Source organism: Vanellus vanellus (assembly GCF_965231255.1).
Source record: "Vanellus vanellus genome assembly, chromosome: 1".
Taxonomy (NCBI): domain Eukaryota; kingdom Metazoa; phylum Chordata; class Aves; order Charadriiformes; family Charadriidae; genus Vanellus; species Vanellus vanellus.
In genome coordinates, this window is record NC_138905.1 from 203,437,886 (window position 1) to 203,461,035 (window position 23,150).

The 23,150-nt window shown below is 44.1% G+C and overlaps 1 protein-coding gene across 1 annotated transcript in view; it reads left to right on the forward strand.

The window, feature by feature from the left end:
* Positions 1 to 23,150, forward strand: part of ARHGAP20 (Rho GTPase activating protein 20) — a gene marked incomplete at both ends in the record, with an annotated part of 62,039 nt that overhangs the window by 9,560 nt on the left and 29,329 nt on the right. Inside the window, 2 exons of the mRNA XM_082496237.1 lie at positions 615 to 700; positions 21,357 to 21,527. Of these exons, the coding sequence (XP_082352363.1) occupies positions 615 to 700; positions 21,357 to 21,527 (257 nt within the window). The remainder of the gene's footprint in view (positions 1 to 614; positions 701 to 21,356; positions 21,528 to 23,150) is intronic.

Here is a 23,150-nt window from a genome sequence, read left to right on the forward strand (position 1 = left end):
TCCCTAGTTCTGTGCTAAGAACTGCCCTGCCTCTCACTTTCCTATCTTGTCCCATACATAATCAGGAATGAAAAATCCATCATTATTGACTACTGAGAGACAAGATGTAATGCTCCAGCTAGATTAGTAGGGAAGGAAAATGCCTTCATCTCTAAAGATTTGGAAAAAAAGATGGCCCAATGCAGCATGTAGGGTTAGGTGGGTAGAATCCAAACCTTAATTTATGGTAAATGTCAGACCTGACACAGAAATGCATCAAGCATTTGAAATTTGAACCACCAGCTAATAATTTGATAAATTTAAAGTACAATAGCTTATGAAGGGACAAAATGTGGTTGAGGACAAGCTCTAGGTGTTTACTTCATGTGTGCAGTGTTCCTCAGGTATCTGTGTATACACACTAATTGTCAGCTTTTCTTTATCACTGGCTTTTTGGTCATGCTCCTGTTTTTCTCAATATGTGGTATTTTACAACCATTTCCCCCCTCCAGGGTCGCAGATGGCAGAAAGTCAGCCTTTTTCCCATGCGGAGTCTGGCTGCAACAACTCTGTATGCATGCAGATACTGTTCCGAATCTCACCTGTGATTTCATTTTGTTTCTCTTTCCAATCAGAAAATGAAGAGTTTGGCCCAAAGACGCCAGTCTGCACCATCTTTGATCTTTGTCAAAGCACTTAACAGATCTCGATCGGTCTCCAGGTGAGTCAGTGAGTTTTGCTGGCTGTCCTGTTTTGCAGTTTCTCAGCCCCAAACTTGAAATGGTTTTGAGCTGCTGTCCACACCAGGTTGTCAACCTCAATCCAGACCGGTGGGGAGCTGCACAAATATAAGCCTGCTGAAGGATGGGATAGACCCAGCCCAGACGCCCGCTGATCTCCTAGAGGGGGTTTCCCCAGAGCTGCCACACTAAGCTGTTTATACCCAAATGGGCAAGCAGAGCTGCTCCCCAATTTGCAACAGGGCTTGCAACATTTGGGCTCCTCAGTTCTAATTAATTGGTGTCTGGCTATGATTGCCTGCTGGGCAGATGGCATGGGCAGAAGATGAATGTTCCCTGCTTTCTGCCTTGTACGCTTACGTAGTGCTGGGCATAACTCAGGACTGGTTATTGCGGCATTGTACAATTTAATTTGAGCTAAGTTTCTGTCATGGACTGCGGCACGGTACAGGCGTTCGGGGCTCTGGAAGCACGTGCAGGTTTAGGACAATGCTGTGGGCCAGGATCTGGTGGTCACGGTCTTCTCCCGTCCAGCATTAGCAGCTCACCGGGCTGTGTATGTGGGTGTGAAGCATTCAGCATTTTTGTCTTCATCTTCTGCCAGGATCAGCGGTTCCTCCTCATCTCCTATGCCAACATAAAGCTACCATAGAAGTGGGAATTTCTATGGAGCTGGTCCCCTGTCCAGCCCCAGCCCTGACCTGCCATTTGAACCACTCTGCATACATAACTTCTGTCTTCCTGCACTGCAGTTCATTAGACTTTAAACTTACAGAACATAAGTGTTTATCGAGAAGTGAACCATCTGGTAGGCTGTTAATGCTTCCAGCTGTGTAAAGCTCTCTCCGAAGAAACATTGTTGAGGGAAATTGAAGTATGGCTTTGTAAGGAATATTTTTTCCTACTCTGCGGTGTGTTAAGTAATCAGTATGTGAGCTTTGGAAAGTTCTTTGTGTTTGATCTAACTAATACCTGGTTTCATATTTGTCATCATGCAGAATTCCACAGTATTTCAGAAACCTGTGAAAGTATTCTGTGAAAACATCAGAGCTGCAAAATAGGAAAGGAAAATGAGTTGAAACTACTTGCAAGTCTTTTTGCTGGCTATGACATAAAAGAGGAAGCTTAGAAATGAATTCCTAAAGGCTTTTGCACCTTTTTGTGTAGTCTAGTGGCCTGAGTTTAGGACTGAGAGCCAGCAACGTGTTCTGGTTCTGTCTGTAAAACTTCTCCTATGGCCTCTCTCTGACTTTGTTTCCAGGTCTTCAAAGTCTGAATGGGTATTTTGTAACCCCTTCATGAGAATACTGAAATTGTGTAGATTGTCTGTACTACCATATTTATTCTTCATTTCCTATTATTTCGTCATTGTATCTGTATCTACTTTCATAATTGTGATACCACCTTTTGGGCATAGATGCTGCATTCATAATGGAGGTTGTGGAATTAGAGATGAACTATTACTACGGGGAGTAGCAATAACCGGAGAGTACAGGCAGCAAGAGATGGGATCTCTCAGCCCTCGGACTTCAGGGTTTCTTGCAGTTTATACACCTGTGTCTCCATAAGGTCTTCCCTTCAAGCTGTCTTAAGATTTGCTCCTGGATATTAAGAGAATGAACTATATTTGACACGTATATTTCAGTCTTCTGTTATTTGCCTGCTGGGGTTCAGACATGAACATTTTTCTTCAGTTCTGCTTTTGGTTTGGTTTGGTTTATTGCCTGCTCTGTAAGTATCAGAAATCGGACGTAGCTGGAGAGCCACTGAGTGGGATACACACTCAGTATGTATGAGTCTGACTCACTCAAAGAATTTTATGCTTTCTTAAGTGTAAATGTGTCTTGCTTGTATAGTCCAGGTCAGAATTATTTCCACATCGGATGTGTGGAAGGATTCTTTTGTAAGGCCAGTTGGCAGAAACTTTGCGGTGGAGAGGACTGAAGAAGGGGAAACGTTGCCGTGTTCTGCAGTAAGGGCAATGCTTTGCCTATCCGACGGACCCTGCCGCTTTCCCAGCCGATGGATGCCGCCGCAGTCACGCCTGTCCTCTGCCTGTGGCATGCAACAGTTTAGCTGCTCCTGTTGTTTTGAACTGAAGTCTGTGGCTGTGGTGAGACGTACTGGGTGAAGTCTGAGGACCCCGGAGCCAGAGCAGGTGATTTTGTAGCTTCGAAGTCTAGCAGTTAGAGGGTAACACTTTGGATGGTGTTTATTATTGTTCACAGGAGCAGTAATTCTCACCTGTGCCTGACTTCCTTGTTTGGCTGTGAAAGACACATTCCTCTTCATCACCAAACTGATGGATGAGTTTGAATGCTCCACTCAGTTTGTTGTATAAATGCTTAACTCTCGTGAAGTGCTTTCTCTTAAGGCGAACTGGAGAGCAACAAAATGACTTCTCATGTTTTCTAATCTCCTCCAAATGTTTTATCTCAGACCTGCCTCAGCTCTTAGTTCCCCTTCTTGTAGACACAGCCAGCCTGCAAAATCCATTATTCTCCTCTGGCAGTGAACCTTAATACTGGGACTCCATAACACTTACTTGTTAATGGTTGATTAATGACTTCTAGATAATAAAGCTCCTATCTGAAGTTAGCAAACATCTGTGAGGGATTTATATGAATCCTCTCACCTCAGCAGCTGGCTCACCTCAATATTTGTTGAAATTAATGAACAAGTGCAAAGTTTAAAAGGGCAGGAAATACTTAAAAGCACAAGTCAGTTTGTGTTTTTATACCACTTTATATGTCAGGTGTCCTTGTTTTATATACAGGGCACTTGCATAAAATGTGGTGGCACACGTTTTGGACAGACTTACTTTGGGGCATTTTAAAGTTTATCGATGGTATTTTTTCAAAGAAACCATTGTGACATCTGGAGATGGTTCTTTAGCATTCAGAGGATTAAGGTTTTTTAATTGTAGTGTTGTTGTAGCTGTGATGGCATGACGACATAAGTGAGGCGAGATGATCTAGCTGGAAAAAGTAGACGCTTGTTTGTGCTGTTGTCCTCTTCTTCAGTCCTGAAAGAAGCAAATCTGAAAATCTTGTGTACTTAAAAGCTTGTGTCTTCTCCTTGCCTAGCTATGTCATTTGGTTTAATGAAAGCTAAGCCTTCCTTGCAAATCTTGCCTTGCCAGGTCAGTCATATAAAACGAGTTACAAGATATCTGGCCTAGAGAAGAATTCTGGGGTGGCTATATGGCGCGGTGTGTAATCTCTGCCTCGCTTGACTGTAACTGCAGACAGAAGAGGAACATAGTAAATAATACAGGTATTATAGTGGAATTTGGGCGCTTACTCCCAAGAGATGAAAATATGCAGACTATTCATTGCCTCCTGTTCTTGCTTCTCTTCCTTTTTTATGCGCAGTTTCTCTTTCCTCACAAAATAGCGATGAGTAGGCATGTAAGGACTGTTTCACATCATCAGATGTCCTCTTTGGAAGCATTTTGAGCAAAGTTATTCTAGAAATACTTTGGAAAAGTAAGCTTTTGATATTTTTCTTGGCTGATGCTCACATGCAGGAGAAATAAGTTTGATTGTTAACTCCATTAATGTGTATGAAAACAGCAAAGGATTCGGGTTAGTTATATTTGGCCCTGGATCTGTTCCACGGTTATAATTTTCCTCTTACTTTTTCTTGGTGTCCTTTAATGAAAACTGCACAACTTACTTAATGATATACTTCAGTGCAACACAAATTATGGGCTTGAAACACAAATGTGTGAAGTCTGGATTTAAGCATCAGGTCTTCTCATCTCAAAATAATTGGTATGGAATAATAAAGACTTGTTTCAAGCCAAATTTTCAGCCTTTGTTCTGCTGCCCCTCAAAACAATTTTCCTATGTGACAAAGCCCAAACTACCAAGTTTCTGCTCTGTGTTGGCGGATTTCTGCCCACATCTCGGATACTTCACAGGGACAGCCAAATTCTGTGTTGCAGTCACTGGCAGCTTCTCCTTTCCTAATGCACGCCTCACCAGATCTTTGAAAGTGATATTTTTACATGCTGAAACTTATTAATATAATTTCACAGTTTCTGAGCCTTCATGACCATTTATAGATATGTGTCTCTACACAGGAAAGGTGTTAAAATATCAGTAATGAAACTACTCTTTATTACAGCATGAAGCGTGTTTATGATGTTATTTTGGTGTAAGCTAGAAGCAGGGACTGCATAATTTTTAAAAGATTTTATGCACAAATCTTTAAAGAACCTGAAAAGGAAGGATCAAAAAAGTTACCCCCACCCAATTTTATTATGTGGCTTTTATGGTTGAAGAAGTTAAAGGTAAAAACTGAGGATTTCACACGTTTCCAAGGTGGCTTTTCCCCTTCTGTAAGTTGAAGCAGTGTTGTGCCATTCACTGGGAGGCTGCTCTTCCTTCTCCCAACACACAGTAAGTGATTCTGGCATGTTATCTTCCAGGGGTCCCGTGCCAAATGCTAAATATCCCAGATAACGAAGATCATATGTGTAATCTAGTAATACATTCCACTTGGCACTAGTCAAATACAGAGTGTTCCCAAAGTCTTGGACATTGTGTTTTCAGGGTTTTAGTCAGAAGGTATGTGGATGATCCAAGCTATGTGACTAGATGAAGACAAAAATAGAGACTTTTAATAAATGTAAATTGCCAGAAGGCCTTAACTGTCTCTTTTTCACAGGGAAGATGAGTATTTGGTGTTTCAGGCAAATCCGATTGCAGGGGGGAAAGGGGATAAAAGTTCATTGCAAGTAACTAACTTGTTAAGTAGGTATTTCGGTTGTAATCGTTTTGCTCATTCTTCACTTGTTTCCATGGTAGCAAATAATTTCACCTAGCAAAATAATCTCCGTGAGGCGCGTTTGGCTGGTGAGGCTCAGCACTTTGGTGCGGTACGGGGGCATCGAGGGGGAGCACCTCCCACCCCATCGTGCCCCGCAGCCATTTTATTTACTGGCTTTAATGGGCAGGTACACCCTGAGCAGCTGCGGTCCCCTCGGCCATCGTGTGCTCCCCAGGCACCATGAAGGCATTTGTTGGAGTGTGGAGCAGGGACAGCACCCACCCGGCTAAGGCCACCCCGCTACCAGGGTGCCTGTCCCCATCGGTCACCACAGCAAAACCTGTCGGGTAGAGGAGTGGGACCCTTGGCCAGGACCACCACAGCCTGGCCAATTGATGGCGCCATTGCTGGTTGGCACATGGGGCATGGCCTGGGGCCACCCCTCTGCCAGGCACAGCCCTGGGGTGGTGTGAGACAGATGGCACCTCGTGGCTAAACCTGAGGGGCTTCGAGAGACAAAGGCCGCCATATTGTGTGTGTGTGTGCGTATGCCCATTTCTGTGTGTGCCGTACACCTATGATCAGTGTGGGGTTTTGCCTCCGGAGCAGTTACGCACCACCAAGGGTGGTGGTGTGGGGAGAGATGGGATCCAGACCAGGACGGGAGGCATCATGGCCAGATACTGCCCCGGGCTCCTTCCATTTCAAATGCAGGTGTCGCAGTTTGGGCAGGAGGGGGTTCCCTTGAGGGCTGCAAAAGGGAGGTGAGGGGAGTGGATAATGGGGTAACAGAGTAACTGTAAGATTTACAGTGTTTGGGGCAGAATTGGCTGTTGGGGAAGCCAAGGCCCTGCCTGGGGGTTGGTCCCTGGTGTGGCTCTCACCCACCACCCCATGGCTTTTGTCTGAGGGACTGCAATACACTCAAGAATACAGAAGAGCCATTTTATGAAAGAAAGGAAGAAAAAAGGCAGAATGCCACAAAACAGTTTCCCGATGTGAGGGATTAAATACAGGCACCACTCTTTTTGTCTTGACTTGTGATATTTCATAGCTTTTTCCATAGAGATCCAGCTCCAGGAGTCATGTGGTTATAAAATTCACAGTTTCAGTAGAAATCACATTTCTAGTCATCAAGATGGAGGGGAAATCCTATTCTTAAAGGACCCAGTCAACAAAGCAAATGAAAAGTTCTCTGCTTCTGGGTTTAATTTTTAGATTTAATTTAGCCTTGACACTTCTGATCAGGATTTTTCTGAGATTTTCCATTTCATGAAAAGTTCTGATGTTTTAACATTTTATGCTTAATCTGAGTGGTGAGAAATTTGAGAGAATTTCCCCAAATTTCTGCCCTCAGTATGTTATGTTTCCCTATGTAAGATAAGGAAACATGAATTTGTAGAAAAATAGTGATTTGATTGAAAAAAAACCCACCACTATTTTGTATCAAATTGCTCTTCCTTTTTAATGGAATTGCACATAATTAAAATAACTTGTGATGATATTGTACAAGTTGTCATTTTTATAGTACTTTCAATTCATGCTTGATTTAAACTAATTATGACACTGGAGTATTGTTTCCTTAAACCATATGCTTGAACGCAAAAGCTATTTTTACATAGTAATAGGTGGGGATAAAAGTTTATTAACTGTTAACAAGGAACAAAGTGAACTTTTTGAGGCCTCAAATGGCCTTTTAACTCAGAGATTGGCATTCCTGTCCCCCCGCTGTGCTTTTTCTGTTTTGTTTTGTGTGTGAGCATGTGTGTGTATGTTTGCATATGTTTGTTTTTGATAAAACCCATCAGTTCTTCATTTATGACATACAAACTGGCTTATAGTGATGTTTGTACATCTGGAGATCGAAATGAGCTGTGGCTCTCAGAGACATGCTGCCTTTTTTATTAAAAGAAAAGGACTAGAGGTAAAAAGAAGGAAGGCTTGGAAGCAGGGTTTTGGAGGGATTGGAGTTTAAACGAGGGATTAATTTTACAATAAATGACTAATAGTTTAACACCAGCGCCTTAAGCCGATTCCTCTTTGGATAGAGTTGTGACAGTTTTAAGACAAGACAGTGAGGGGCACTGCTCGTCGGGATGAGCATAGGGCTCTGCTTGTCCAGATGTCTCACTGCCCACAAGAGCTTTTGGCTGTGGCCCATTTTGGGGGCTTTTTGGATTAGGCCTTGAGGTCTGGCAGAATGCAGCTGTTGTCCAGCCATTCTGTATCCCTGATTTTAGACAATAACATCTCTGCCAAATGACAGTCTGGCCAAGCAGTTTGGGCAGCGGCATACCTGAGGAAATCACAGACCGACTCGCTCAGACTGCTTTGTGATCGTTTATCTTGTGTAAACAAGCAGAAGGCCTCTAATGATGTGCAGGCTGATGTGCAGCCTCTGGTGCTCTCACCTCTGACAAGGGCCAGCATTAAATACGCATTGAACTCTCCTCCTGGCTGATACAGCAATGCTTCTGCTGGTCCAGTTCCTTCCTCGTGGTGCACAAAACTGCCGGTGAGGAGTTTTTAATCACACTACGGGACTAACAGTCTGTCTTTAGATTTCTTCTGTGCCCACATCTTAAGTGTTTGAGTACTGGGGACTCAATCCAATAAAAGATAATAAGCCTCAAGGCGAAGACATGGGAATAATTTAGGTACCTGAACCTAAAATCCTGGCTTAAAAAACATCATCTCCATGGCTGCCTGACCTCGCAAGTGCTTCTGTTCTTTAGGCACTCTCCTACTGACCAAAGAGCTCCCCAAACACCTGGAGTTATGCTTTTGTGCATCCCAGTATGGCATGACTTGACAGCACTGGACAGGTCTGTGTCAAAGAGCTAAACACTGCTTCGTGAGCGGCTCCTGAGAAGCTCCATCCACTGGTCCACAGACCCTATTTAACCTGCCCAGGCAAGAGCAAGGCCCTCACAAAAGCAATTGCAAATGTTGCTTTATTTTAAACGTCTGGTCAAGTCCACTTTTCTGGAGTGTTTTTTGAATGAGTGTTTTTTGAATGACTGTTGAGGGCAGTGGTTTCCAAACATGTAATATCGGGGCTGAAGTAGGAAGAAGTCTGGCTCATCAGGTATTTTGGCAGGGACAGACCATGGTCTGTGTTGCAACCAAGGTTTGTGCCATCCAGCAAGGTCAGTGTAAGCTATACTAGGTGTTTCTAGGCTGCTCCTTAGGCAGGTCACCACAGACCACCACTGCTCTTTGTGAAACTACTGGCCAAAGTTGTGTTTTCAATGTGCTTTCAATGGATCATCCAGGTTCAGCTCTTTGCTTCCTTGGGAAATTCATCTTCTGCTTCCCAGAAGAGGGATGTAACTACTAAAGCAGGGGGTAGTTGGAGTGAGTGGAGACTTTCCTTCTCCCTCCCGCAGTTGAAGGTGGGCCACACAGTGTTCCTGGGACCAAAAATCTTATGTTCACAGGAGCAGGCCTGGCTTTGTAGATGAATGGTAAAAGCACTTACCTGGGAGGGGAAAGGCCTGCTTTTGTTCCCAGGATTATTTTTGCATGTCACCCAGACACATCCATGTTCAGCCCGTCCTGTCCTCTGTCCTAGCTGAAAGTGGTTGTAAGCACTGGGATGAGTGTGCTGGTTTGGGTCTTCACGCGCTCTGTAGGGAGCCTGTGCACTGCACAGACTGCATTCTGTGGGAGCAGATACCTCAGTGCATCTAGGGGCATCCTAGGTCTTCATGGCAGCATTAGTCAGAAAATGCAGAAAGGTAAAGGGCTCCACCTGAATGAATAAGCAGAGCTGAAGCGTTTTCATCCACCTTCCTTCCCTCTGCTTTTTGTTCTGGTAGTAAAACTGTGTCCAGTATTTTGCAAGGCGTCTCATTTGTTAGAGCTCCTCTGGAGACACATTCAGTTGCTGATCCCCTCCGACTAAGCAACCTCACACTCGTTCCTCTCAGTTTTGCTGTCCAAGAGCAGGACAGGTTTCCCGGAGGGTGGTGTGTCAAAAGTGACATGCATTTCTACAAGGAGGTCACTAATCAGACATGGGCAAGCTCTTCAGGTATATCAAAGGCTCAAATAAACATGGGGAAAAATGTCATCATGGGAAAGGCTCTTGTGTTTCCCCCTTCTCCAGACTGCTGTTCTTTGCAGGTAACTGGCCTGTGCCCGCTTCTCCCTTATGTAAAGTAATTACCATCAGGTGCAGAGATGTGGGGAATCCTCTAACAGCTTTTCCCCCCCCACTCAGATCACTGGTGGAATAGAAACCTCTGGCTAACCTGCCGGAGTAGCTTTTTCAAAAACTTGTTGAAGACGTAGGCAGTTACAGGACGGCAAACAGGTGCGTGTGGCTGCAACTAATTTGTCTGCTGGCTGTTCAGAAGGAATCTGGGTCATTGCACTTGCGATAGCTGGCAGCGGCAGGCATATCAAGTAATCTCTTCACTGTAATAGGATAATTCCTGTGCTGTAGTACTAGTATCAAAATATGATTTAAAGCCCTTGAGGCAAACCAAAGCCAGATTTGTTCCTGTTACGGCTGGGACAGGTGCAGTGAAGTGACAATCCCATCTTCCCATGCGGCACCTATATTGGTCGTCCCTCCCAGGGAAGCGGTCCTTAAAAATTTAGGCCAATAATAGGGCTGGGCAGATCCTCCCTTCACATCCGCGGCGGAGCTTTTTGGAGTTCATCCCACAGTGTCCCACAGTTGTGGGGATATGGGCAAGGCTGGGCAGCAGCAGCGGCTTCAATTGAGAGCTGCAGCTTGCAGGAGGATAAAGCGTGGTGAAGGGGCTTATCTTTTAAAGGCAGTACTTGCAGCTATTTATAGGTCACTTTGTACATGATTATTTTGTTTATAATCAGCAAATTTTCCCCTGAAAAGGAGCAATCAGGGGACAGCAGCTGGTGGATTCCAGGTTTGCTTTACCTGGCCACATATTTGAAGTCTTGCACTGTTTTGAATGCATTTCTTTTTCTTAAAGCTCGTTGTTGCCTAATTGCAGGCTCTACCCAGGTGGCATGAACCAAGGGGGGGAAGAGCCTAGCTGAGTTACTTCTTGAAGAATGGAAAAAAGGGAGTCTAAAGGGGAATGACTGTTGAGCGATGAGACTTTGAAAAACTGTGAACAGCCCCCTGGTATTACCTGGTAATTGTGTGAGGTGACTGACAGGCAATAAACCTAGGCAGTCACCTAGAAAATGCTGTTTCCCTGTTAAAAGGACACGGTCACACAAGTACCTTATTCTTGCCCATCTACAGCCTACGTAACTTGTAGCTGCAGACGATGGGGTGGGCAGATACTCATACATGGGCTCACTGACAGCCAAATATGATGGATTTCTAAAGATGCCCACATCAGTCTTTTCTCGTGTGCACCTCAGCTAGAAATTACCTGTTTCTGCAGAGTTCTGCAGCAAGTCCTGGCTATTTTTGGTAGCCCAGAATTCCTGGCTATTACATGACCTGTGCTGAACTCTTGTAATACAGTTTGCAAGGAGATATTTGAAACACCTTTTTGAAGGAAAGGTTAGTTTCATCCATGAGGTAGCTCAAAATCGACGGAGTTGAGCAAGGCTTTTAAACGTCCCAATTGTGATTAAGTGGGATTAAATGTCCCAATTGTGATTGCTGCTTCCCCCAAAAATTAAGGTAGGACAGAAACCTCATCCCTTCAGGCTACTAAAATAATACTGCATCCTTCTAGGGGGACATGGGTGAAACAGAGATGCCAGATTGCTCCCCTGTATGCCTCCTTGGAATGGGTAGGAGGGAGGTGGGGTGGAAGTGGCAGAGGAGGCCTCTGTGGTTCCAGATTTCTTGTAGGCCACAAGAAGCTCCAAAAAGCCCAGACAACCGTGTTGCAGAACCGCAGTGATGGGGTGTTAAGTTTTGGCCTTTTCTTTGCCATCTGTTCATCCTATTTTTTTCCTCCTCTCCACACCTCCACCCTCCCCGTCCCCCGGTCACTTTTTTCTGGCTTTTTTTCATCTGATCAACAAAATCTTTGTCTGGGTAGATAGTGCCTGGAATGGTATTTCCCTGCTGCAACTGGAATGGGAGAGTAACTCAAGGTGGTGGTGCTATGTCACTCAGTAAAAATGAGTGGGAACTGCAGTGGGGAACAGAAGATTGATTCTTTCCCAGGCCAAAAAAGGTTTTACTGACTTCTACATGTGAATATATCCTCCCCCGAACTTCTTCCCTGCGCAGGGGGACTTGGACCAAAAGCCGCTTGGACTTGTTGATTGCTAGCAGAGCTGTATAGCAGGACTGGAGGACACCCACACTGCAAGATCTTTTCAATAGGATTTAAATAACTCGCACTAAATTCTTTTCTGGTGGAAATACGCAAAATATGACTAAAACCTGTGGTGCTAATTTATTCCAATAGTGAATTTTGCCCTTGTGCTAAATTTTCAGAGTAAACACCTTGCAGCTGTTTGTTAAAATAAAACAAAAAAACCTTGGAAGTAAACCAAACCACAAGTGTGTTTCCTGTCTCCAGCCACCACGCTGTAGTACATATTTGCTTTGCAGAGAATATTGTCCTTTTGGCTATGTCAAAATTACTTAAGTGTGGCTTGTTTTCAGTTAAGCTGCCAAGCTTCCATCCTGAGAGGTGTGAGGATTTTTTCTAATGATGCATTTTACCCTACAGCTATGTGATTTTTGACTGCAAGTCTTAATTGTTTACTGACTTTCGGAAGACTACAGAAAAATAATACAGTTACATGCCTTGACACTTTGAACATTTAGTGTAAATCATGTTGATTCATCATAATAATTTTTATTACTTTTAATAAGATTTTGACATCATGCAAAGATCATAGAATCACAGAATGGTTTAGGTTGGAAGGGACCTTAAAGACCATCTAGTTCCAACCCTCCTACCATAGGCAGGGACACCTTCCACTAGACCAGGTTGCTCAAAGCCCCATCCAACCTGGCCTCAAACACTTCCAGGGATGGGGCATCCACAACTTCCCTGGGCAATTTGTTCTAGTGCCTCACTGCCCTCATAGTGAAAAATTTCTTCCTAATGTCTATTCTAAATCTACCCTCTTCCAAGATGATTTCAGATACTTACAAAACAACTTTTAGAATCCTAGAATAATTTAAGTGGGAACATTTTCTCAGTATATTTTGAATGAAAATGTGTACACTGAGTTTTAGAAGCAGAGAAGTGGTACCCGATTTCCTAAATATGAGGTAGCCCTGGTTTCTGCCCCCAAAATGTAAATTCATCTATTTATCTGAGTAGAACTTGCTGCCAACCTCTATTAATATTCATCTTCATTCCATTGTCCAGGCTTGTGCCTGTGCTGGAAGGGAGGCTTGCAGTGCATTTGGATCCAAAGGCTCTGGGATCCTGTTGGGACTCGCTGCTTTATCTTGGGTGCAGTGCTTTCCACTGCAGCTTGCTGAGGTCCAGCCGCTTGCATGGGTGTCCTGGTTTGAGGTAAAACAGAACCAATTTTGTTCAGTAACTTCGCTTCTTAGCTGGGCCTCTTCTAACAACTGAAATTAACTGCATATTGTGCAGACAGTGTTCACTCTCTCAGAGTGATAAGGCCAATGTTTATAGCTGATGCCCAGGCATGGCATGCAGAGAGGCTCCTGCTTACACTTATTGCCATAACAGCCAAGGCCAACCAACTTTGTTATTTGCCATGTTGGAGGGTCGGAAGCGGAAAAGCATAGTGGGGTCCCACCTGCAGGGAGGAGCGGACAGGACAGGTGACCCAAAACTGACCAACAGGGTATTCCATCCCATCTGCCTCATGCTCAGTATAAAAGCTGAGGGACCAAAGGGTCACGGGCTCTTCCTTCAATGGCCGACGTTTGAGGAGGACTCTCTCTGCCTGTGATCCCAATCCTGACTCCAGATCCGGAATCCAGTTCCCGTCCGTCACTGAGTCCAGCCTGGGACTGCCCCAGTGCCAGCCGGTGATGTGATTGTCATCTCGGGAGCTTGATACGGTTTTGTATATATTTTTCATTATTTCCTTTTATTTTATTATTAATATTTCATTAAAGTAGTTTAGTTTCTTCTAAACTCGTAAGTCTCTTTTTCCTCCTCTGCCTCTCTCTTTGTAGAGGGGTAGAGGGGAGCATCTGTCGGTCCCATCTGGGGTCCCTCAGGTCCCCAGTGGTGGATTTGGCCTAAACCACGACAATGGGTGAGTGAGTGAGGATAGCCCTGTGCTAGAGGCTGTGAACTGGGGCCAACGCGTGCTCCAGGACAGAATGCTTTCTGTGAGATCCACGGGCGCAGTCCGTTGGGGAAGATGCAGGGGTGTGAGAGGTGACTGCCTCGGGTTTGTTCAAATACGTTGGTCGTAAAAAAGAAGTTGCAACTAGTAAAGTACACTTATCAAGTAGGAGCAGGCATTTGAATACATAGAAAGCAATTAAAGCTCTTTGAAAAACTGAGCAGATCTCACTTGTTTCATTATACAGAAGCTACTGTACGCGATGGTGATGGCCTAGGGGACTTTAATGGAGGGCTGCAGAAAATAGATGTGCTATTTCTGGAATGCTGCGCTGTTTTCACAAAGTACTGCTTCAACTGTATAAGATTTACCATAGATAACAGCAAGCGAACATGCCCAGCATCCTGAGAAAGAAGCTCCCTTAGCATAGCAGGGATCAAGTTGACAGCAGATTTTCAGAAATGGGTTGGCAGCCCATGTGATTAAGAGAGTTTTATGCTTGTCTCTCCAAGTCCCTTCTATAAATAGTCAGTGTAAGATTACAACAGCATACTAACTTTGTGTTGGCCCGTATCATACCTACCACTTTCCTGGAAAACACTCCTACCCTCCAGGCTGATACATTTTGTGCTTCCTTTCACCCTTCAGGTATAATTATTACAATAAAGCGCTGCATAAATTTAGATGAAAAGCATATTCCGAATCATGTGGAGTCAAAGTGGGAAGAAGCACCAAAGATCCGGAGCACGTGGGTGACTCCCCAAGACCACCGGTCATGACTGGAAGGCAGTGACAGTAGGGAATGGTTACCACCTTTAAAAATGCAGAGGATTTTTTTATATAACCTGCCTGTCTAGATAGGGCTCTGAGCCTGCAGATTGCTCCGTGTGAGTGAGCCTCGTCTGCGTGGAGCCTCGTTCATGGTGAGAGGAGCTGTGAGTGCTCGGCCCTGAAGCCAGCAGGTCTTTGCATGGCCATGCCAAACAGGTAGTGGGGACGGGGCAGGCTGGGCCAAGCAGCTCTTTTCAAACCATGCGCTTTAATAAGCTGTCAGTATGATAGAGGCTAGATTAATCAGGAGCATAAGCAGGACCATCTCTGTTGTCTTGCGTTCAGTCCCAAGCATGGCCATTTGGTTTCAGTGCCCAAAGAAGTTCTTCTTTCACTTCGGTTTTCACTATTCTCTTTTCTCACACAGAACATGATGATCCATTTTCATGATATTGTCAGGCTGGCCAGGATAACGGTACAAGTCACATCCAAACTATCATTTATGATGAAATTAGATATGTGTTGAAGTCCTGAAATGTTAATATTGCACTTGAGTGCACTGTAAGCATCCCTGCAAGGCAGATCAGTACTCATTGCTGTGTTACAGGTTTGGGTTTTTTTCCCACCTTATCTCAGGGGAGACAGGGCTGCACACCAAATTGGAGCTCTATTCTTTTGGTTGGTTAAAGAATTGTTCTCAATACCTTATTAAGTTAATTACGTTGAATGCAAAACACCCTCTAGCCACACAATATGGGTAATATGTCTTATGTGTTAAAGGATTTCCAGCAGTAAACCATCTTTGCTTCCAAGATCCAGTTAGCAGGGCCTGCCTCATTAGCAAAATTATGAAGCAAGCTTCTATTAAGCTGCTATTGAAGTTCCTTCTCACAGGAAGCTTTAGGACCTTAAGGGTCTGAGCAAGAGGCCCAGGAAAAAGGTGCAATTATTGTTAGCTGATTTCCAAAGTAAGCTCTATTAAGAAAATGAAAGAACTTGACTTCTAGATCAGGCTTGCTTTTGGGGGTATCTCTGCCGGTCACAAATCACATGTCGTCCCTGACTGATAAATCCATTTTGGCAAAAATCCGTAATGTGGGCTGGGCTGTAGACGTTTCTTACTGTGCAGATAGCTGCTGTTTTCACTAGCCTTGAAAGGGTGTGAATAGCTCCTGCTTCTCTCAGTGGGTTGCGCTAGCCCAGTGCGGTGACTCAGTGATGATGATAAAGTAAATGCTTTGCTGAGAGAGAATGAAGTTGAAAATTCATTGGCTTTATTTTTCCTAAAAGATAAATTGCTGGTTCCTTACAGCCATCCAAAACTGGCCTTCGAGACACACAAAATAAGTCTGTGGTCTCCAAGCACCATGAGGAGGGTTGGCAGGTGCTCTGCTTGGTGGCCTCCTAAGCCTGTAGCCAAAACAAGGCTGGGTTTATGTCGCAAACTGCAAGCTCTAGGGGTGTAGGTGCAAAACTGGAAAGAGCTACTGGTCCTTACCTGGGCTTCAGCACTGGCACAAGCATGCAGTATTTTTGCTTATCGTACCAGTGTGTGAAATGAGTATAGGCTAAATTCACTGTGAGAGGAATTTGGAAAGATATTGTGTATGTGTAAGTATTGGACAGACCGTCTGCAGCTGCTCACGTGTCTGAGCTGATTCAGATTTCAGCCTTTTGAATAGCTGCCATTTTACTGGTCTGCTAATAAAAAGGTGCATTTCTCACCTGCCTCTTCTGAAGGACTTCAGAGGTTAAAGAGCAAAGAGATATTTTATTTCAATACATATCGGTCATGCAGAGAGAGAAGTTCTGGCAGGGAACAATAGCCAAAATAACAGAGTGAGATTTAGGATGGAGCAAGGGCAGTCTATGAGAGGGATGTCATACAGCTGAGATACCTGCAATAGCTCATTCCAGCTTAGGTACCTTGGAACAGATTGTTCCTCTGAGGCATCTTATAGCTTAATCTAAATCATAGATAGGCTGAAGTCATCATCGACTGAAATCAAGGGAAAGCTTCCCATTGGCATAAATGACATTTGGAGCATAGATTTAGGAACCACTTAACATGGGCTGTTAAACTCTCCTTTCAAAAATATAATTTCTTTCATTGTTTTCACTACAAATAGAGAATAAAGCTGAGATCTCCATTACACCAAGAATAAACATTTTTTGGGTCATGCCATTCAGGTATCAGTTTTACTGAGGAACCCCAGGGAAGCTCAGCTGGGGGAAGAAGTATTTTTTCTGCTATTGTGGTTTCTGGTAAATACAGGATTGATGAAGTGAGCAGTGATGTGTTTGCTTTCACACTGAATACAACAGGGATGTATTTTTCAGTGTTTGGCTGACTACTTTGGATTTCAACTTCATATATTACACATACTAAACCAAAGAGTTCTTTTAAATCATTGTGTCTTTTAAATAGTCACAAAATGCTTACTCTGATTAATTTGAAAAAATAATAGATGTAAAAATTTAGGCACTGGAAATGACAGGAGAAAAATCTTCAATTATCTTTCTAATAATTTCAGCCAGTACTGTGATTTTAGTCTTTTCCTGAGTAACTCAAGAATATCTCTGTAGATATCATAGAATCATAGAGTCATAGAATGGTTTAGGTTGGAAAGGACCTTGAAGATCATTGAGTTCCAACTCCCCTGCCATAGGCAGGGACACCTCCCACTAGACCAGGTTGCCCAAGGCCACGTCCAGCCTGGCCTTGAACACCTCCAGGGATAGGGCCTCAGCAACCTCTCTGGGCGACCTCTTCCAGTGCATTACCACCCTCAAAGTGAAAAACTTCTTCCTAATTTCAATCTGAACCTGCCCTCTTCCAGTTTAAAGCCATTCCCCCTCATCCTATCGCTACATGCCCGAGTAAAAAGTCCTTCCCCAGCTCTCCTGTAGGCCCCCTTTAGGTACTGGAAGGCCGCAATAAGATCTCCCCTGAGCCTTCTCTTCTCCAGGCTGAACAGCCCCAACTCTTTCAGCCTCTCCTCATAGGAGAGGTGCTCCAGCCCTCGGATCATCCTCGTGGCTCTCCTCTGGACACACTCCAGCAGGTCCATGTCCTTCTTCTGTTGGGGACTCCAGAGCTGGATGGAGTACTCCAGGTGGGGTCTCACGAGAGTGGAGTAGAGGGGCAGAATCACCTCCCTTGACCTGCTGGCCACACTTGTGATGCAGCCCAGGATACAGTTGGCCTTCTGGGCTGCGATCGCACCTTGCTGGCTCATGTTGAGCTTCTCGTCAATCATCACCCCCAGGTCCTTCTCCTCAGGGCTGCTCTCTATCCATTCTCTTCCCAGCCTGTATTTGTGCTTGGGATTGCCCCGACCCAGATGTAAGACATTGCACTTGGCTTTGTTGAACTGCATGAGGTTGGCTTGGGCCCACCTCTCCAGCTTGTCCAGGTCCCTCTGGATGGCATCCCTCCCCTCCAGCGTGTCTACCTCGCCAAACAGCTTGGTATCATGGGCAAACTTGCTGAGGGTGCACTCGACCCCACTGTCCATATCCTCAAATTACAGAATTTACTCCTTGGTTAAAACCACACATGGAAATTTCAGACCCCCAAAATAGCAAATTTAGGAAGAAATGTCCACTTGAGTCTAGAGAGTTATAATGACAATGCTGTTTAAACATCAGTATCAGCCTTGCTTTGACACAAGTGGAAGATAGCCGATTGCTGACTCTGCAGGATACCCCCATCTTTTGGAAATCAGTTCACAGTTCCTTCTTAAGAAACTTGGATGGCAGCGCTTTTTTTCTGCCAAACTGGAAAGATGTTACTTTGTGGGATTTTTGCATGTGTTAATCATAGAATGACTTTTAGGGGAACACAGAGAAGACCCTATATTGCTTACTTTTGCTTTTTAAATTATGTCAGAAATCACATTGACTTAAGTACTGATTTTTGCATAATTCTATTAAAAGGAATTTTCAAAGAATCAGTATTTGAGTGCTTAGCATTTTTTAAAAATTAGACCCATTTAATGGCCAGAAAAAATCAGTGAGCCATTAAAAACTGAACTCCGAAAATACCTCTTTTATATAAATCCCTACGCCCGAGGATATAGCTGATCTGCATTTTCTTCCATGTAACAAAACTTGGGTTTCATTGATGTCTTGTAACAATGGAACATTAATTTAGAAGATCAAAAGCATGCTTTCCAAAAGACTTTTTTGTCACTGCTGGTGAATTTCCTCCATGTTCCTTTGTCCTGGGGCTCTAGAAGGTTCTGGTTGAATTAATGGCTTTGATTTTCTCCACTTTGTTTCAAAGGAAGAAAATATTTTCAGGGTTTTTTTTTATAAGGCTTTCAGGTAAACTTTATTACAGTGTTGCAAGCGTGCTTGTTAGAGTTCAGATGACAGAGAAGCTTGAAAGGCATTGGGTCAAAAGGTAGATTTTGTTAAAATAACTGGTTTATGTTATTGTATTTTCCTGTTCTAAAACCAAGTTCAATTTACTTGTCCTCTGCTGGCATTAATAGACCTACTGCACCTTCCTTTACTGCCTGCATGGCAAAGATTTTGCTTAGTTTAACTTGGGAGGTTTCTGGCCTTACAAATCAGGATGTAGAAAATGTACAAACGGGAATAATCAAATAGAGTTGCCTATATGGAGATGTATGAGCCTGAACCTACAGGAAACTCAGTAGGGGCAGGTACTTCAGCACAATTTTATGAATGTTTCTGCTGATTTGGTTACAGCAGTGTAACACGAAAGGGGTTTTTCTAACTATTGTTCTTACTGGGTTCAAATATAAGTGCGTATTTCCCTGACTTAACCTTTGAGGTAAAGGCCATGCATGGCTTTCCTGCAGCTAGACTGGTCATCATTCCTGATTTCTGCTTAAGTTCCTGTGCCAAGTGCTGCTAGGGAGTTTATGAAATTGAGTCCCAGTAACCTATCAGGCACTGATGAACTGGTGAATTGGTGAATTCCCAGTCCCACAGAAGTGACAAGGTAGGAGAGATGCTTGCTGTTCCCCTGACTCCTGTTGCTGGCCACACAGCATGTGTCACTGTTGTATTGGACCAAAACGCCTCTCTCTGCTTTAACTTCCACACTCCTGGACACCTCTTCTGCTGAGGAACGACCAAATAACTTCACGTTTGCATTATTTATTCTGAAAGTCATTCCTCTTCTTTCTCTCTTCCCTGAAGAGGTAGGTAATGAAAGACAAGATTAGGACACAGTTTAAGACAAATTAAGTTGAGGAATTCTTTCAAAAACTCAGGCTCCCAGCCGGAAAGGGGAAACCAAGGCCAAACAGGGCTCACCCCAGCAGGCAGAGATCCTCACCAGCTCCTTACAGATCAGTGAAAGTGTGTCCTGCTAATGTAGGCCAATCTCCAAGCTTATCCTTTCTCTCCCAGCTGTCAGGATTTCCTAAATAATTTCCTGAGTAATCCAGCCACAGGCATCAAGGAGAGTAGGGTCGGGAATCATCCAGGCTCTGAGAGAGGTACAAGAAGTTTTATGACGTTTTTTGAAGGTTTTGTCTGCTCTCTCTTGTTTTCTTTCATATCTCTCCCATTTGTTTTATGACTTTCACTGTATAAGGTCCATTTGTTCTCCCAGCAAAGTTGTTAGGTGTTTATCGTCCATTCCAGCGGGACCAGGAATAAACTATAATTGCAAAGCTGCTCACTTCAGCCTTTCCTTGCCAGGCTGATCCTGCCAACTTTTAGCTCAATTTTTCTTTTCTTTTTTTTTAACACGAAAAAATAAGTAAATACATTTGAATAAAAATTGAACTGGTTCATTCAACCAAAGGTAAATGGTTCCTTTGGAGGCACCTCTAGGGAAAGCAAATACTCGAAAAGTTGCATTTAAAAATCATGAGTAAAGATGCTGATGGGTCCAAATTTTAATCCAGAAATTCATTATTTGAGGTACACCAGAGTGTAGGAGACCCCAGTTCAGTTCTCTCCCCCTCTGGGAGAATTTGAAGCCATGTCTCTGGCTTTCCAAGGGAGATCCAGCTTCTAAAGAGACCTAGAGGAAGAGTGTCCTCCCCTCAGACCCTCACATTCATTCAGTTCGGCAATGCATAAATAGACATTTCTGCTTCAGTAACTATTCAACTCCTTTATGTCACGCAGAACAGTTAGATCAGGAGGGGTTGAGGGAATCATGTCTCCACCATCAGTAACCTTGGGTTCCAACTACTCGATACCTCCTTAGAAAAGATCAGTGTCTTCCAGGAGGGAGCTTGATCTGCCCCCCACAGACATGGGTTTGGATTATCCAGCCACATCTACACACCGCAGGCACATACCAGCCTGCTCCAGTCACATAAGTAAACCCTGCAACGGGAGCTAACTTCAACGTGGGTTGTGTGCTGGGAGAGGGGCTGGGCTGCCTCTTCTCATTTGCATCTAGTACATGGTCTGTCTTTAGCAAGGTTCAGTTGCACCTTATGTTTGTCCTTGATTCTGAATAATGTCTATAAATTGCTCTTGAGCCCAAGTATGAGCCTCCTTCTGACCAAGGTGGGTGTGGAGTCATCCTTTTGTCATGGATATTTCTCCACTCTCTTTATGGAGTGGCTACAGAAGGTGTGGTGTTTTCTCTAAGACTTCAGTACACAGGGAGACAAATACAAATAGACAAAATAGAGAGGGCTGTATTTAAAATTTAAATTTAGCTGAATCCTATCCATGTGCTTGGGCTCTAAAAGAATCAGTGAGGAGAGTCCCTAATAGATTTTGTCTCAGGATCAGACTGCTGGATTATCTTTATTGTCCCTCTCACCTTTCACCAAAACGTGGTCAAATAAATTGCTTTTTGGCAGCGGATGTAGGAAGTCACTGCCTGGTTCTCACTCACAGGAAATCGGCTGATTTGCTTTCCTTTATTCACTTTATTCCCTTTTGCAGGGAAGGCTGCTTCTCCCCCATCAGCCCAGAGGCATGTCCCCTTGTGCAGTCGTTCATGTGCCACAACCGAACGTTCATCCTGGACGGCCACGTGCAGCTGAAGACGGGTCTGCAAACCCAGGAGCGACACCTTTTCCTCTTCACAGACCTTCTGGTTGTTGCCAAGTCCAAGTGAGTATGACACCTCAGGCACTGCTCCTTCAGATCAGCCCTTTTTCTCAGCAGAGCATAACATGAATTTCTATAACGCTTTTTTAGACACAAATCTTCCCTAAATCATAAGGAAGCTTTTTATTTGGTCAGTGGAAGTTAGCTGCCTGACCTCTTCAGGCACCTTTGAAACTCCCATAGCCACAGGGGAATTTCAGGACGCAACATTTTACAGAAGTATTAGATGTTCTTGAATATCTTGCTCGTGTTGTATCATCTTCTCTGCTTTGGGAGCTCATTGTAATAGAAAAGACTCATCGGTGCTCGACTGTGTCCGTTGCGCTGCCTTCAGCTGACTGTTGCGTTTTAGATAGGTCATCTTCAGTCCTATGGGGTGTGCGTAACACTGGGGTTAGAGGTCTTAACACTTACCTGGAAGCTGCTTTGATACACACCAGTGATGAGCAGCTGTACAGAAATATAGATTGCAGGCAGCATCGCAGTGTTCATCTCTGTAGGTTGGGCTGTGCCAGGAGGAGTGTAGGGAAGGGAAAGGAGAAAGGAAGCGATGCTGAGCAGTCTGGGTAGTGTTCATGTGCAATCAGGCTTGCTGCTGAGCTCTGATTATGCACTCTACCATTCACAATTAAATCAGATTTACAAGCTGTGGCTAGCATGCCAGCTTCATGCAGCATTTGTGGTTTAAGGCAATTCTGGAGGGCGCTTTCACTTGTTGTTATGGTTTATGGGGAAATAATAATAAAAAATCGTGATGCAGCTTCGTTCTCTGTTAGGCACTGTGTTTGTGGTTTCACAGGGTGGGTAATCTCGATGTGAATCCTGGGCTTTTGCAATGTGTCTTTTCGCTTAAGCAATTGTTTCAGAGGCTGCTGGGAAAAGCCAGAATAAATCTGTGTTTTCTGTAGAAATCTGAGCTGTGTCCAGTTGAATCACACACAGTAAATGTAAACTCCCCAGCTGAACTCCTTCACTCGATGTAGCACGACAACACACAGGATATTTTCCCAAAACATCTTCCACTACAGTTGAGTGGTGAACGTAAGGATATTTAGGGGAAATCTTGCTATTCTACCAGCAGTAGCAGTAATAGCATTGTTACTGTATTTATGTATGTTTGTGTCACATAATTTAAGCTTTCAAATGTTAAATATTTGCAACTTACCTTGGCTTCTAGGCTCCTTTTATAGTCACAGAGGGAAAACCAGCAGCAAACTCACCTGACCCTGAGAGTGCTGATGGTGGGTTAGGGGAGTCAGACTCTTGGGCGTCTCTTGCTCTGTCCACTGGCTATTCAGTGGGCATAGTCTCACTAGGTCTAAGCTCCTAAATTGTAGAAGACTAAAATCAGGTGAGATGAATCATAGAATCATAGAATGGTTTAGGTTGGAAAGGACCTTGAAGATCATCGAGTTCAACCCCCCTGCCATAGGCAGGGAATCCCTCTCTCCCAGGTCAGCGTGCTGAGCAGAAGCAATGTTACAACCCCAGGCTGAGCTGCGTATTACTGCAGGTTTGGCTGGGTCCCAGTGGGACTATTTGCATAGTAAAGCGCTACTCTGTGTATCCACTGCAAAATCTGGTCCCAGGGAGTAGTAACGGCATGATTTAGTACGGTGAAGAGTC